General features: G+C 43.0%; 1 protein-coding gene and 1 long non-coding RNA gene across 3 annotated transcripts in view; both read right to left on the minus strand.

Annotated features, from left to right (window-relative positions):
* Window positions 1-12,681, minus strand: part of LOC117515570 (gliomedin-like) — a 65,723-nt gene extending 53,042 nt beyond the window's left edge. The window contains exon 1 of one of the 2 annotated variants that reach the window (XM_034176188.1): window positions 12,005-12,681. In XM_034176188.1, coding sequence (XP_034032079.1) covers window positions 12,005-12,310 — 306 coding nt within the window. In that variant the 5' untranslated portion in view covers window positions 12,311-12,681. The remainder of the gene's footprint in view (window positions 1-12,004) is intronic. The other variant, XM_034176189.1, reaches the window with a different exon arrangement.
* LOC117515571 lies at window positions 640-6,246 on the minus strand. Its single transcript, XR_004562186.1, has 3 exons — window positions 6,070-6,246; window positions 2,340-2,341; window positions 640-651 (listed from the first exon to the last, which is right to left on the minus strand). It is a non-coding gene; the product is annotated as an uncharacterized LOC117515571 (long non-coding RNA).
* Window positions 12,682-17,650: the final 4,969 nt, after the last annotated feature.

Here is a 17,650-nt window from a genome sequence, read left to right on the forward strand (position 1 = left end):
AACTTTTTCCACATACACAATATCACCATTTCCCTCAAATATTGTTCACAAACCAGTCTAAATCTGTGATAGTGAGCACTTCTCCTTTGCTGAGATAATCCATTCCACCTCACAGGTGTGCCATATCAAGATGCTGATTAGACACCATGATTAGTGCACAGGTGTGCCTTAGACTGTCCACAATAAAAGGCCACTCTGAAAGGTGCAGTTTTGTTTTATTGGGGGGGGGGGGATACCAGTCAGTATCTGGTGTGACCACCATTTGCCTCATGCAGTGCAACACATCTCCTTTGCATAGAGTTGATCAGGTTGTCAATTGTGGCCTGTGGAATGTTGGTCCACTCCTCTTCAATGGCTGTGCGAAGTTGCTGGATATTGGCAGGAACTGGTACACGCTGTCGTATACGCCGGTCCAGAGCATCCCAAACATGCTCAATGGGCGACATGTCCGGTGAGTATGCCGGCCATGCAAGAACTGGGACATTTTCAGCTTCCAAGAATTGTGTACAGATCCTTGCAACATGGGGCCGTGCATTATCCAGCTGCAACATGAGGTGATGTTCTTGGATGTATGGCACAACAATGGGCCTCAGGATCTCGTCACGGTATCGCTGTGCATTCAAAATGCCATCAATAAAATGCACCTGTGTTCTTCGTCCATAACAGACGCCTGCCCATACCATAACCCCACCGCCACCATGGGCCACTCGATCCACAACATTGACATCAGAAAACCGCTCACCCACACGACGCCACACACGCTGTCTGCCATCTGCCCTGGACAGTGTGAACCGGGATTCATCCGTGAAGAGAACACCTCTCCAACGTGCCAAACACCTACCAACCAGCAAGAATTCTGGCTCTCACAGACCTGTTAATTTTTCTTTAAGAAGCCCTCTTATTCTGCACGCTTTACCTGTATTAACTGCACCTGTTTGAACTTGTTACCTGTATAAAAGACACCTGTTCACACACTCAATCAATCACACTCCAACCTGTCCACCATAGCCAAGACCAAAGAGCTGTCTAAGGACACCAGGGACAAAACTGTAGACCTACACAAGGTTGGGATGGACTACAGGACAACAGGCAAGAAGCTTGGTAGAAGACAACAACTGTTATGATTATTTATTAGAAAGTGGAAGAAACACAAGATGACTGTCAATCTCCCTCGGTCTGGGATTCCATGTAAGATCTCACTTTGTGGGGTAAGGATGATTCTGAGAAAGCTCCGAACTACACAGGAGGACCTGGTCAATGACCTGAAGAGAGCTGGGACCACAGTCACAAAGATTACATTAGTAACACATGATGCTGTCATGGTTTAAAATCCTACAGGGCAGCAAGGTCCCCCTGCTCAAGCCAGCACATGTCCAGGATCATTTGAAGTTCACCAGTGACCATCTGGATGATCCAGAGGAGGCATGGGAGAAGGTTATGTGGTCAGATGAGACCAGAATAGAGCTTTTTGGAATCAACTCCACTTACCATGTTTAGAGGATGAGAACAACCCCAAGAAAACCATCCCAACCATGAAGCATGGGGGTGGAAACATCATACTCTGGGGGTGCTCTTCTGCAAAGGGGACAGGACGACTGCACCATATTAAAGGGAGGATGGATGGGGTCATGTATTGCGAGATTTTGGCAAACAACCTTCTTCCCTCAGTAAGATCACTGAAGATGAGTCATGGCTGGGTCTTCCAGCATGACAATGAACCCAAACACACAGCCAGGGCAACTAAGGAGGGGCTCCGTAAGAAGCATTTCAAGGTCCTGGAGTGGCCTGGCCAGTCTCCAGACCTGAACTCAATAGAAAATCTTTGGAGGGAGCTGAAACTCCAAACCTGAAAGATCTAGAGAAGATCTGTATGGAGAAGTGGACCAAAATCCCTGTTGCAGTGTGTGAAACCTGGTGAAAAACTGCAGGAAACGTTTGACCTCTGTAATTATAAACAAAGGCTACTGTACCAAATACTAACATTGATTTTCACAGGTGTTCAAATACTTATTTGCAGCAGTAACATACAAATAAATTATTAAAAAAAATCATACATTGTGATTTCTGGATTTTTTATTTATTTATTTATTTTTTAGATTATGTCTCTTACAGTGGACATGCACCTAAGATGAAAATTTCAGACCCCTCCATGATTTCTAAGTGGGAGAACTTGCAAAATGCAGGGTGTTCAAATACTTATTTTCCTCACTGTATATATATAAACATTAATTATTTAATGTTATGGATACTGTAAATGCTTCAACCTTAGCTGAACAGGACTCTGCAGGTGCACATTGTACATGTCTGTGTTTAAAAGTAAAGAGCATTCATTTTATTACGTCTGGATGTAATAAAATCATGGGAGTTTATTTATTTATCTGTGCGTCTGTTAGCAAGATTACGTCAAAACTACTTCACAGATTTTGACAAAAGTTTCACCACAGATAGATATTAGACCAAAAGGAAGACTCCATTAAGATGTGTTCGAAGTGTTGTTATCATGAAAAGACATACTTTACTCACAAGCACAAAGCAAAAACATCAAGAAACAAGAGCAATCAGAGATTTCTGACGTCCGCCAATCCGGATCCAGATCACCTCCAAAATTCAGTGGAGTCTTCAATGGCCTAATATCTACCTGTGGTGCACATTTGGTGAGAAACCAAGAAGTAGTTTTGACGTAATCCTTTATATCACCTCCACAATTTAAGTATTAAGATGATTTTATCATGCAGAAATGATGGAAGAGCATTTAAAATGGGATTTGCATTATGTTTTCAGAGACTAAATATTGATACCAAAGTCAAATCTATTGTATATGTACTTATGGGATGTTTCTGATGATAACACGTAATTAAGATTTAGACAAATTTTGCCTTGAGAAATGATGCCAGCTTTGATTTATAACAACCAATATGGTGCATTATTCACATGAAAGTCAAATGTTCATTCAGTCAAATATTCTCCAAGAAGTGTTTATCTGAAGTTTCATGCTTAAACGCTGCACTGATATCTTTCTTGCAGTCAGGTAATCATTTACACATGCTCCTATTATGGGACATTGGCAAATAAGTTTCTTATTCATGTGGTGTGCACTATAGGTTCTCATCCCTGGCTTCCACACTACCAGCCCCAGGGCAAACAGACATTATCTACCAAGAAACCTTTACTGGTATTGGATTAACTCTAAATTTGATGGTGTACTTGCATGAAGACAGATAATATTTAAAGTAATCCTACCCAACCTTGGTGGCAGACACATCTCTGGGATATTAAAGAGGCAAAACAAAGCTGCTTTTTCGATTGATATGGTGCATCAAAGTTAGCCACAGATGAGAGCTCATGCAAGCTGGCTGGGAAGTACTTACTCACCCACTCATCTATATGTAGCTCTGTGCTCCTACAAGCATAAAGCACACTGTAGCACAGCACAGCTGGAAATACCAGCAGCTTTTACTATTATTATTATCTTTTTTTTCCTGAAAAATGAAATCTTTAGCAGTCATTGGTGGCCATCTTGAAAAATGGCAGCCATGTATTTCATGAGGGGCAGCCTGTTTCATTGGGATTCTAATCTTCACCTCAATGTATTTTCATTATGATCCTGCCATTGTGAACTCAGATTCATCAATTAACAAATTTCTTAGATGGTAAATGGTCTGCATTTATATAGCGCTTTTCCATCTGCATCAGACGCTCAAAGCGCTTTACAGTTATGCCTCACATTCACCCCGATGTCAGGGTGCTGCCATACAAGGCGCTCACTACACACTGGGAGCAATAGGGGATTAAAGGCCTCGCCCAAGGGCCCTTAGTGATTTTCCAGTCAGGCGGGGATTTGAACCCATGATCTTCTGGACTCAATTTTCTCAAGCATTAAACTGATTTTGCCCTGAGAAATGATGTTTTAATTTAAAACTTGGATCTTCTGTGCCGACCCCAAATGAAACAAGGAACAAGCCAAAGGGACTGTCAGAGTGTTCCATGATGCATATCACAAAATGGCTGACGCACATCCAAAATGTCCTTGTAACTATCTGATCACAACCTAACTGCTTTTCAAAATGGCTGACGCACAAAATGTCCTTGTATTTTGCATGACTAGCTGATCTTTTTATAGCTGTCTAATTGATAAAACCAAAGTATTCGCATCTATTTGGACGATGTGATGGAACACTCTGATGTGTTGCGTGACACGCAGACATACATTTTTACATACTGCTTTGAATGCAACGTGAGCATACCCGCCTACTTCACTTTGCATCCAATCACATAGCTGCTGATTCACGACAGGCTAAGGACTGCCCACATGGGGCTGGTTGGAGGAATAAAAATTTATGCAGAAAGCAAATCTAGGCTCTTTGTTCCAGATGTATCATGTGATCTGGTCAAAGACCCCAGCGCTGCAGATGACTCTCTGTATCAGTGTAGGAACTTTTTCAATACAACATCTAAGCTTTGAAGTCTGTTTCCTGTCCAATTATTTTTGAGATTACTCACCACATAAAAGAACCTAACAGGACTTACTATAATTATATAATATTTATACCAAAGACAAATGTATGATGAATGCCAGCAAATTAGGGATATCTCTGACAGAAATACTTTTCAGAAAATTATCTTCACTAATTTTATTCTGTGGAAATGATGCAAGTCTTCCTTTATTTATTTATTGGGGCATTTGTTTTGTTTTTATATCAGTATTAGCTAGTACCGTAAAAAACAAATGTTCATCCGGTCAAACATTCTCCAAGAAATGAACTGTATCTGGAGTTTCATGCTTAAACACTGAAGTGATATGTTTCTAGTAGTCAGGTAATGATTTGCACATGTTCCTCTCATGGGTACATTGGTAAATAAGTACCTTATTCAGATTTTTTCTTTCTTTCTTTTTTTTTTCAAAAAGCAATGTTTACTGTTTAGGCACTCTGGCAAAACAATTTCCTTCGGGAATAATAAAGTTCTTTCTTATTTTTAGTGTAGGTTCTCACTTCTGTCTTTCACACTACAAACCCCAGGACAGGACAAATTAACTTTATGTACCAAGTGAATGATGTCTTAGATTATCTAATCTCAATATGATGGGGAACATGCATGAATTTTGGAAAACAGTATAAAATGTCCAGCAAAAGTAATAACAGAACAATGTCTCAGATATTAGAAAAGTAGTAACAGATCATATATAATTGTAAAAGTAATGCACACACCAAGGTTATTCGCTTTAGACAGTTTGAACAGTAGTTAAGCAGAACAGCATTATTCAAGGCCATCCCTGACAGCCATATTGAAATATTTCCCAAAATTAAATCTATGGCATCGTCAAAATTGTCCACAGTTGTAAACCTTCTCAAAAATGTCATGAAAATCAGGCACCCCATCAGTTATTTACTGAAAAGAGTCATCATTTAGTCGTCACTGGTATCCATCATGAAAAAATGGCAGCTATATTGAATGGTAAATGCACTGCATTTATATAGCGCTTTTCCATCTGCATCAGACGCTCAAAGCGCTTTACAATAATGCCTCACATTCACCCCTCTGGGAGGGTGCTGCCATACAAGGTGCTCACTACACACCAGGAGCAACTAGGGGATTAAGGACCTTGCCCAAAAGCCCTTAGTGATTTTCTGGTCAGGCTGGGATTTGAACCAAGGATCCTCTGGTCTCAAGCCCAATACTTAACCACTAGACCATCACCTCCGCAATTTTAGATGGCTAACCTTTTTTGCATTCAACCCAGATAAAGGAGGTTATGCATGCAGAATTTGATGACTGTATCACTATTTGAAGGATATATTACTTCTCTGCTGGATTACATAAGCCCTTCCGAGGTGGAGCGTATTCCACTACTGCTATCTTGGAACATCTGACCTGTGTATTAGATGATAGTATTTCAAAAAGCATTTTTGAAATACTAGGACAAGAACAAGCCTCAGTCCTAGTTTTGCTAGACCTGAGCACTGTTTTTGACACAGTGGACCATGTGATTTTACGACAGAGGTAAGAAAACTGGAAGGGAATCTCAGGCACTGCTTTATGCTGGTTTAAATCCTATCTGGAGGACAGGACATACTTTGTTTAAATTGGTAACTATGTCTCAGACAGAATGGCTGTGACCTGTGGGGTTCCCCAGGAGTCTATCTTGGGACCCCTCCTGTTCAATCTATACATGCTTCCATTGGGTCAGCTAATATGCAGCAACAATGTGTCCTACCACAATTATGCAGATGACACTCAGATCTACAGTAGTGTTCAGAATAATAGTAGTGCTATGTGACTAAAAAGATTAATCTGGGTTTTGAGTATATTTCTTATTGTTACATGGGAAACAAGGTACCAGTAGATTCAGTAGATTCTCACAAATCCAACAAGACCAAGCATTCATGATATGCACACTCTTAAGGCTATGAAACTGGGCTATTAGTAAAAAAAAGTAGAAAAGGGGGTGTTCACAATAATGGTAGTGTGGCATTCGGTCAGTGAGTTCATCAATTTTGTGGAACAAACAAGTGTGAATCAGGTGTCCCCTATTTAAGGATAAAGCCTGAGGAAAATGGGACATTCAAGACATTGTTCAGAAGAACAACACAGTTTGATTAAAAAGTTCATTGGAGAGGGGAAAACCTGTACGCAGGTGCAACAGATTATAGGCTGTTCATCTACAATGAGGTCCAATGCTTTAAAATGGACAAAAAAAACAAAACAAAACAGAGACACATGGAAGAAAATGGAAAACAACCATCAAAATGGATAGAAGAATAACCAGAATGGCAAAGGCTCACCCATTGATCAGCTCCAGGATGATCAAAGACAGTCTGGAGTTACCTGTAAGTGCTGTGGCAGTTAGAAGATGCCTGTATGAAGCTAATTTATTTGCAAGAATCCCCCGCAAAGTCCTTCTGTTAAATAAAAGACGTGCAGAAGAGGTTACAATTTGCCAAAGATCACATCAACTGACCTAAAGAGAAATGGAGGAATACTGTGTGGACTGTTGAGAGTAAAACTGTTCTTTTTGGGTCCAAGGGCCGCAGACAGTTTGTGAGACGACCCCCAAACTCTGAATTCAAACCACAGTTCACAGTGAAGACAGTGAAGCATGGTGGTGCAAGCATCATGATATGGGCATGTTTCTCCTACTATGGTGTTGGGCCTATATATCACATACCAGGTATCATGGATCAGTTTGGATATGTCAAAATACTTGAAGAGGTCATGTTGCCTTATGCTGAAGAGGACATGCCCTTGAAATGAGTGTTTCAACAAGACAATGACCCCAAGCACACTAGTAAACAAGCAAAATCTTGGTTCCATACCAACAAAATTAATGCCTCGCAGATGTGAAGAAATCATGAAAAACTCTGGTTATACAACTAAATACTAGTTTAGTGATTCACAGGATTGCTAAAAAAGCAGTTTGAACATAATAGTTTTGAGTTTGTAGCGTCAACAGCAGATGCTACTATTATTGTGAACACCCCCTTTTCTACTTTTTTTACTAAGAGCCTGATTTCATAGCCTTAAGAGTGTGCATATCATGAATGCTTGGTCTTGTTGGATTTGTGAGAATCTACTGAATCTACTGGTACCTTGTTTCCCATGTAACAATAAGAAATATACTCAAAACCTGGATTAATCTTTTTAGTCACATAGCACTACTATTATTCTGAACACTACTGTACGCGTCACTGGCGTTAGCTGAACATGGGCCTGTAGATTCACTCTGGAGGTGCATTGAACAGATAAGGGTGTGGATGCAAAACAACTTTCTCCAGCTAAACTCAGACAAAACTGAGATGATTGTTTTTGGTCCACAGAAAGTAAGGGAAGGTGTTATCAGTCATCTTGAGTCTCTGTCTCTAAAATCTAAAAAGCAGGTCAGAAATCTAGGAGTATCCATGGACTCAGACCTGAACCTAAACAGCCACATTAAATCAATAAAATCAACAGTTTTTTACCATCTGAAAAACACTGCCAAGAACACAAACATAGTGTCTAAAGACTTGGAGAGATTAATTCACACATTCGTCTCCAGTAGATTAGTGTAATGGCTTACTCACTGTCCTCACGAAATGAGCTGTACGACAGCTGCAGTACATTCAGAATGCTGCTGATCGAGTCCTGACTAGAACCAGGAAATACGACCACATTAGTCCAGTGCTCAGGTCTCTGCACTGGCTTCCTGTCGCTCAGAGAACAGATTTCAAAACAGCTCTGCTTGTTTACAAATCTTGGTCAAGCCCCAAAGTACATCTGTGACCTGTTAGAACCATATGAACCATCTCGGGCTCTGAGAACCTCAGGAAGTGGTCTCCTGCTGGTTCCCAGAGTCAGGACTAAACATGGAGAGGCTGTGTTTTAGTTTTATGCAGCTAAAATCTGGAACAAACTTCCAGAAATGGTTAGACAGGCCTCAACTCTGACAATGTTCAAATCCAGGCTGAAAACAGTTTATTTTACCTGTGCATATGACAAATGAAAGTACTTTATCTGCACTCTTTCCTTTTAATGTAATTTTTTAATGATTATTGAGATTCTATGAATTAATTATGTCCATCCATTCATTTTCTTCCACTTCAACTGGGGTCAGGTCACGGGGGCAGCAGCTCAAGCAAAGCCGCCCAGACCTTCCAATCCACACACACCTCCCCCAGCTCCTCCTTGGGAACCCCGAGGCGTTCCCAAGCCAGCTGAGAGAAGTAGTCCCTCCAGCGTGTTCTGAGTCTTCCCCGGGGTCTCCTCCCGATGGGACGTGCCCAGAACACCTCTCCAGCGAGGCGTCCAGGTAAAGAACATCCGGAAAAGATGCCCGAGCCACCTCTGTTGCCTCCTATCAACATGGAGGAGCAGCGGCTCGACTCCGAGCTCCTCCTGAGTGACCGAACTCCTCACTCTATCTCTAAGGGAGCGCCCAGCCACCTTGCGGAGGAAACTCATCTCAGCCGCTTGTACTCGCGATCTTGTTCTTTCGGTTATGAGCCAAATCTCATGACCATAGGTGAGGGTCGGAACGTAGATCGATCGGTAAATCAAGAGCTTTGCCCTCCTGCTCAGCTCTCTCTTTACCACGACGGTCCGATACAGCGACTGCATCACTGCAGACGCGTGCACTGATCCATCTGTCGATCTCACACTCCATCCGTCCCTCACTCGTTAACAAGACCCCGAGACCCCGAGACCTTGTGACCACAGCTACGAGCAGCCGCATTGACGATGGGGGATGGAGAACATGGTCCACTCGGACTCCATATCTCCAACCTCCCCCGGGATCTGGGAGAAGCTCTCCTGGAGGTGGGATTTGAAGACCTTGCCGACAGAGGGTTCCCCCAGTCGTTCCCAGCAGACCCTCACAACACGTTTGGGCCTGCCAGGTCTGACCGGCTTCCTCCCCTCCCAGTGGATCCAACTCACCACCAGGTGGTGATTGGTCGACAGCTCAGCCCCTCTCTTCACCGAGTGTCCAAGACACCTGGCCGAAGGTCAGATGATACAACTACAAAGTCGATCATCGACCTCCGGCTCAGGGTGTCCTGGTGCCATGTGCACTTATGGACGCCCTTGTGCTCGAACATGGTGTTCGTGATGGACAAACTGTGGCTAGCACAGAAGTCCAACAACTGAACACCACTCGGATTCAAATCGGGGAGGCCGTGCTTCCCAATCATCCATTCCAGGTCTCACTGTCACCGCCCACGTGGGCATTGAAGTCCCCCAGGAGAACAATGGAGTCCCCGGTCGGAGCACTATCTAGTACCCCTCCCAGGGACTCCAAGAAGGTTGGGTACTCTGCACTGCCACTTGGCCCGTAGGCCGAGACAACAGTGAGAGACCTGTCCCCGACCCAAAGGCATAGGGACATGACCCTCTTGTTCACTGGGGTGAACTCCAACACATGGTGACTGAGCTGGGGAGCAATGAGCAATGCTACCCCAGCTCGCCGCCTCTCCCCACGGGCAACGCCAGAGAAGTGGAACACCCAGCCCCTCTCCAGGAGTTCAGTACCAGAGCCCAAGCTGTGCGTGGAGGTGAGCCCGACTATCTAGTCGGTACCTCTCAACCTCCCGCACAAGCTCAGGCTCCTTCCCCCCCCAGCAAGGTGACATTCCATGTCCCAACAGCCAGAGGCTGTGAGCGCGGACCAGGCCGCCGGGCCACCCGCCCTCGACTGCCACCCAGTCCTCTCTGTACCCGACCCCCATGGCCCCCTCTGCAGGTGGTGAACCCACAGGAGGGCGGGCCCATGTCGCTCTTTCGGGCTGAGCCCGGCCGGGCCCCGTGGGCTAAGGCGCGAGCCCCAACCCCAGGCGTGGCTCCAGGGTGGGGCCCCGGCTCTGCCATACCGGGTGACGTCTCGGTCCTTGATATCGCACTGGTCATAGGAGCTTCTGAACTGCCCTTAGTCTGACCCGTCACCTAACTGAATTAATTATATCTAACTGTAAATTTATGTAACCGTAAAGCACTTTAAATTGCCTTGTGTATGAATGGTGCTCTATAAATAAACTTGCCTTGCTATTTGAAAATACATTTTTTAAAAACACAGTAAAGACATTCATGTATTTGTAAATACATGAATGTGAATGAAGTACTACAGATAGCTACTATTATTTGTTATGGGTTTTGTTTAACCAAGAAAGCATTTTAAATACTTCAAAACTCTTTTTTCCTAATTTATTCAATAATGCTTCAAATATCTATTCAAATATATATATATATATATATATATATATATGTATATATATATATATATATATATATATATATATATATATATGAAAAAGATAACATTGGGGCATTTTCAAGCCTTTATCTTAGATCAAGAGTAAAAGACTGGAAACAGTGAAAGAAAGACATGTAGCAAAGATTGCCTTTGGGGGGAGTCAAATGTGGGGAAGCTGCAAACTGCATTTTGCATCATGTAAAGACTTCACCCTGTACATTAGCATGTCACCAACAGACATTATTACGGTAGCTCTCCAAAGCAACAAGGTAAAAAACATTATTACGTCCGCCAAGGACGCAATAAAATCATCTGTGTTTATTTGTCTGTCTGTCTGTTAGCAGGATTACATCAAAACTACTGCACAGATTTTGATGAAATTTTCACCACAGATACATATTATGGATATGGATTCTAGATCAAATTTAACTTTAGATTCATTGATCCCTTGGGAAGATGCTCAGTGAAATTGAGGTTCCGGCAGCATTGAATTGCAGCACACAGGGTGAGAAGCACACAGAGTATCAAAAGTGAAAGTTAAAAAAAAAAAAAAAATAGTTTGCAAATGTAAATATAAATACACAGATATAAATACCAGACATACTGATCAATACTGGTTTACTCGGTACTGCTGTTCCTCTCCTTCCCGTCCTCTGTCTTCCTGTTACTTTAAACAGGCTTTGAAGGATTACGTCAAAACTACTTCACAGATTCTCACCAAATTTGCAACACACATATTAGGCCATAGAAGACTCCATTATATTTTGGAGGTGATCCAGATCTGGATCCAGATTCTGGCTCAAGGGTTAGGCTTTTAAGGATTGCGTCAAAACTACTTCACAGATTCTCATCAAATTTGCACCACAGATTCATAATAGGCCATGGAAGACTAGACTGAATTTTGCAGGTGATCCAGATTGGCGGACGTCAGAAATCTCCGACTGCTTTTGTTTGAACCTGCTCTGGTCATATTTTGCTGATAAATAAGTTGTGCTGCATGTCAAAACAGGCAGCTGCACCTCTGAGGAAGGAGGAGCTGCAGAGAACAGTCACAGGCCATTAATAGAAGTATTTAACCAGGAAATGTAAAAAATTAAAATAAAATAAAATAATTAATAAAAACAAGCTGCTCCTTAATTACTGACGCAGACAGCTGAATTTTTTTCATCACTCACATTTCTCTCTCCAAAGCAGGAAAAATTAAAACACTGATAACTTCACCTGCAAACTGTTTCCAAGTATCTGATATTCTTCACATTGAACATTTTAAGCAGACTGGTGACTTACAGGGACCAGGGAGTAAGTCATCATCATCATCATGTCCTCTTCTACTTGGGCCACGTCTCCCTCCTGACTCCTTTTGCTGCGTTGGACCATTTTCAGCTCTGCAGCCTGTCCGGGGTCAGGGGTCAGGACACCTGTCTGAAGCTTGCAGTTCTGCAATAACTCCTGCATCTGGAAGTCCAACCTGACCAGCTCCTCTCTCAGCTGCCTGTGCTGAAGCAACAAGAACACCAGACCTGCTGAGCACACCAGCAGCACAATCACCCCGCTCACTCTCCACGCAAGCAAAACATTGCTCCTGTCCTTCATATTCCTCAGTCGTTCCCTCGATTCGTCCTCAGCTGCTACAGAAATGTTCACACACAGCCTGTCCCAACAGCAGCCACCAGATGAGATATCAGAGGGAAACCACGCCTGAGCTGCCGGAGGACAATAAACATGTCAAAATCTGAAACTCCAAAGGAAATCACATGATGTGTCGTGTACTTACATGTACAACTGCTAAACACTGCAGGATATGCACATATTTCCATAATGGCCTGTCCTTCAGACAGCAGCGTGCACAGCGCATCCTCATCACATTTGGTGCACTATGTTCTAATTGTGCCACTTGTCCTTCCGAAGCAAATGGAAATGGGATAAATAAATTGGGAACAAGAGGAACATTCTTCAGATTTACAAAAGAGCTTTCAGAGCGCTTTCAGGAAAAGACAGTGTGTGTGTGGGGGGGGGGGGGGGGGGGGTTCAAATGACCCTTCTATTGAAGGATTTTCGTGTTTTTAACAAATGTCAAATTGTGCATGTCATGTCTTTTAAAAAGTCTGGATTAAAAAAAAACTTCATCCGCTTAATTTGGTAAGAGGGAAAGAACATTTTGCACCCAATTTCAGATAAAAGCTTCCTGCACACCACAAATATGAAGCCAGTTTCTTGATTGATGACAGAGCAGCTTTTCACAGCAACTCAAGTTGAAGGACATCTCATTATCTGCACACATCCTCTGCAGGAATACTGCCTAATTTTGCACGATGCTTTAAAGTTCACCACACCGACAGCCATATGGACTGTATTATGAAGAGAGATGATTGAAGGCAAGGCTTTAAACATTCTGAGATACCTTCTTTTCGGCTTGTTTCCCTTTGTTGAACTGCTGGGTAAAAACCCTGCTTCTTTTAACGGCGGGTCAGCCTGACCCAGCTAATTAATTTGTCCTTGAAAGGGCTCCTCGTTTGATGAATTGGAGAGCGGCTTTTCTTTCTTTTAAACAATCTTAAAGGTGGAGTCATCCCATGGAAAAAAAAAAAAAAACACCAAATGCCAAAAGACCCCACAGTGTTATCATTATCACGAGTTTAATAGATTTTTTTTAAAAACCCTTGGTGGTTTACCCATGCACTGCTCTCGTGCCTTTGAGCCGGCTGCACCATGTTCTGCCATGTAATGGTACTCATAACCTCAAAGTGGCACTGTTTCTACGCAACCATCCAGGCCAAGGCTCAACCAAGCATTTATTAACACTGAATGACTGTGATTTATTTGGCAGAATGCTGGTGGATCCTTAAAACCAGAGGAAGTGTTTCATCTCCTCATACTGAACTCCAGCTTGTGGCGGGTAGTAAAGGACAAGAGAAGTGAGTATCTTTCTCATCTACTAAGAAAGAATTAGATCGTATTTCAAATCATATTTTAAAAGTTAAATTAAGCCTTCACTACACTAACACACTAATCTAAACCTTTGACTGCATTTCTGTGGTTCTACTACTCATTTTAAACTTTTTTTAATTTTAGAAGGTTTTGTAGATAAGATCAACTTTAAGTTAAGTTCACAAATGTTCATTTGTTTTCACCAGCATTTGTTTTTAAAGGGGTATTATGCCTTGTCAAAAAGCTAAAGCTAACATAGGTTACAGGGTGTCTTAAAAACCAATGTTAACACCTGTAGCTAAATATATTACAAAGATACTGAGATGATGCATCTTTAAAGCAAATCATTTTCTCATGCTTGAGAAACAGCCAAGCTGCTGTTTTACATGCACCCTGTGACATATGTCACAGAGACATCAGAATTTCAAATGTAAGTGTTTCACACTGAAAATCTGCTTTCAGCAGGAGCATTTCTGCACACATAGTCATATTTGTGGCACTTTACTTCAACAATTAAAATTGTTTCAGAGTTAGCCATGCCTTGGCCCAATCCCACTGTTCACCCTCATAGACTTTAAAGTGTGTTCCTGCTCAGTGTGTAAGAAGTTTAAGGCTGTCCTACTGCCACATTGTCACTTGCATGAAGGCCCTGACATACACATTTTGAGCTCTTTATACCCACTTTCCTTAAAGCAACATTTTTTGCAGACTCTGTTTCTGTCTATAGTTCTTGGAATTGTGACATTAAACCAGGGGTTGATCTAGGGATGCCTGGAACCAATAAAAAGGCAAACAACTGGAAATTACTGATATTACATGATATTCTAATTTTCTGAGATGCACTTTGTAAAAATCAATAACCATAGTTAAAAATGTGCTATATTCATCCATCAGTTAGCAAATTAATTAAATAATTAGCTCTTACCCAGTCAGTGTGGCAATTCCTGGAACATTTTCAAATCAGGCAGGTAAACCCTCAAATACCCTTGTCTGTGAAGAAAATAACCAAAAAGTTCCCAATCCCACACTCAAATATATAAATAATTCAGCCTACTATTAAAATTTATGTATTGTGATTGCAAATAAGATTTCCATCCATTTGGATAATAGTTTTAACATAAACAATGTTAAAGTGAGGTTTATATGTAAATCAAGCACAAACTGCATAAATGAGATAAATGTAATAGTAGGCTTCTAATAAACTCATTTGCTTTTTTTTTTTTTTTTTTTGCTGCTTATCTGGGCCACGGTGCAGCTCATTCCATACTTCCCTACATTGTTCCCATGCCATGTGGAAGATATAATCCCTCCAGTGTGTCCTGGGTCTTTCCCGGGATCTCCTCCCAGTTGGACATGCTTGGAAGACTTTCGTAGGGAGACAACCGGGAGCATCCTCACCAGATGTTCGAACCGCATCAACTGGCTCTTTTTGGTGTAAAGAAGCAGCAGTTCTACTCTGAGTCCCTTCTGGATATTTGAGCTTCTCACCCTGTCCCCGAGGGCAAGACTAGACTGGGAGACTAGTCAGGATTGAGGGAAAGATGAATACAGCAATGTACAGAGACATCCTGGATGAAAACCTGCTCCAGAGTGCTCTTGACGTCAGACTGGAGCGGCAGTTATCTTTCAGCAGGATAATGATTAAGCCCCTGTCACACATAGCAAGAATGTGCAGGAACCAGGCCGACACGCCAAAAATGGACATAATCCAGACACAATCGGGCGGAAAAGAGGCATGTAGACTGTGGGTGGATCCTGTCTAGACTACCTCATCTACACCTGCATGATCGCATCCAAAGCATAGGTAGACAACAGGTAGATGACACAGACTGCTGTCAGATGGCCATAAAAGGCGCTGAAGACTGATCAATGTCCAAACATCTGGATGGCAAACACGGGACTGGAGTGGGAGGCAGCACTCTGTCCTCCCTTTGCACAGGACTTACCGGTACTGGAGATCGGAGTACAACCAATGTATGGAATGGACTCACACCATGTGTGTCCAAGCTGGCATCAGTGCGGTCACTCACTTGCTCATGCAATCACATCTACGCTCATCCTCCCCTTCCCAGCATTCACTCACTTCACGTGTGCGTGCATGCGTAGAACAGATGATGAAATGATCACTCAGCTGTATGTGTGTTCATAACAACTGAATTAGCTGCTAAGTGTGCGCATGGTGCACATGTGCACCACTGCCAGCCACTGGACACCGTTTGTTGCATGCTAACCTTTGCTGCATGAGCAAAACTTCGCTGAAAGTTTGCTGGCAGTGGGAAAAGCTTTCCCACCATTCGTCAGATGCAGCCTTTCCAGTGAAATTTAATTTCTTTGGGGTTATTTTTTGCTCACTTGAGCACAACGCAAGTACACCACAATGTCTGGTCAGATTATCACATGGGATTTATTTATGACGTGGTTGTCTGCAGCACACAGCAGCTGGCTGAGAGGGGTTTCACCACAGGCTGTGGTCCTGGTTCTTGTTCACCCTGTGCTGTGAAACACTCCTGGTTCCATGCTGGAGGTGATTCATGTTTAATAATGTTATCATGGCCTGATGATACAATTCCATATCATACCTCCTACAGAGTTAGATGATGGTAAAGTCATAATATGTATATTACAGCGGTGAGATCCGTTCAGCTCTGAGCTTCTGACACGTGCAATGATGCATTAATGTGCATGAGACCACAGAGAGACGCACCTGCCTGTGGTATCACAGATATGATGGGCCAATATTTCACATTATTTATGTTGCCCGTGGAGAGGAATGGAAATACTATATCTGTACTGTAAGGTCTATTATGGATAAAACAGCCTGCTCAGCTCTGCGGCGGCATGCGCTCTGCGATGCATAGACCAGCAGTGGCACATGGTGGTTTTGGTTTGATTGCATGCTATTCACATTCACTGCTCATGATGAATGCATGTCACATACATGTTACTACATATTAACATTTCCTTTGCCCTCCCTGACCGGGGTTCATTGGAGGTGGACATACATGGCACAACTTGCTGGCAGGCTTTACCGTGACCGATCCAGCTCAATCAACCTCAATCAGATCATTTCAAATGCTGTTATGATGCTGTAAGAATATGTAGATTGAGATCTGATGGGGCACAAACTGCACATAGACCGCCGTCAGATGTGTGTCCCATCTCGACAGCACCAACAGCCTTTTGAACTGTGCAACACACTTGGGACAGTCGAGCGAATGAGACCAAATATGTAGACTGCCTTCCGTCCATCTTCAGACCGCGCCTCAATACATGCCAACTGTGGCCGGATGTGTCATTCTGACGCCATTCGTCCACAATCTATGCAAGTGTGATGGGGGTATAAGCGCACAGCCAAGATATCAAAGGAGTGGCTTCAGGACAACTCTGTGAAAGTCCTTGAGTGGCCCAGCCAGAGACCAGACCTGAATCCAACTGAACATCTCTAGAGAGATCTGAAAATGGCTGTGCACCAACGCTCCCCATCCAACTTGATGGAGCTTGGGAGGTGGTGTAAAGAGGAATGGGCAAAACTGCCCAAAGATAGGTGCACCAAGCTTGTGGCATCATATTTAAGAAGACTTGAGGCTGTAATTTGTTGGGAAGGTGTCGTAACACGGACCCACAACAGGGGGCGCAAATGAACGGACAATGGATAAGAGAAGGAGTAACAATTTAATGTTGCGAAAAAACACAACGGAATATAAACAAGAGTAATGCCAATCATACACAAGAGGACTGCGGGCAGGCTTGAAGATAGGAGACCTCGGATGAACGAAGAGCCGGGGCCCACACCGCTTCTACCACCAACGGCCTGAAGGACACCGAAGCCGCCAAGCCCTGAGTCCCCAGGTGGTCTCTGTCCTCTGTTGTCGGCCCTGGTACTGCTGGCAGACAGAAACAGAAGGTGGTGAGTGTGAGTCCTCACACCCAGCAACCTTGATTAGTGATTCCTCCGGGAGGGATAACCTCCACCTCCAGGAACGTCTTTACTTGTGAAGCTCCCGT

This window comes from Thalassophryne amazonica, chromosome 8 (genome assembly GCF_902500255.1).
Source record: "Thalassophryne amazonica chromosome 8, fThaAma1.1, whole genome shotgun sequence".
Classification (NCBI taxonomy): domain Eukaryota; kingdom Metazoa; phylum Chordata; class Actinopteri; order Batrachoidiformes; family Batrachoididae; genus Thalassophryne; species Thalassophryne amazonica.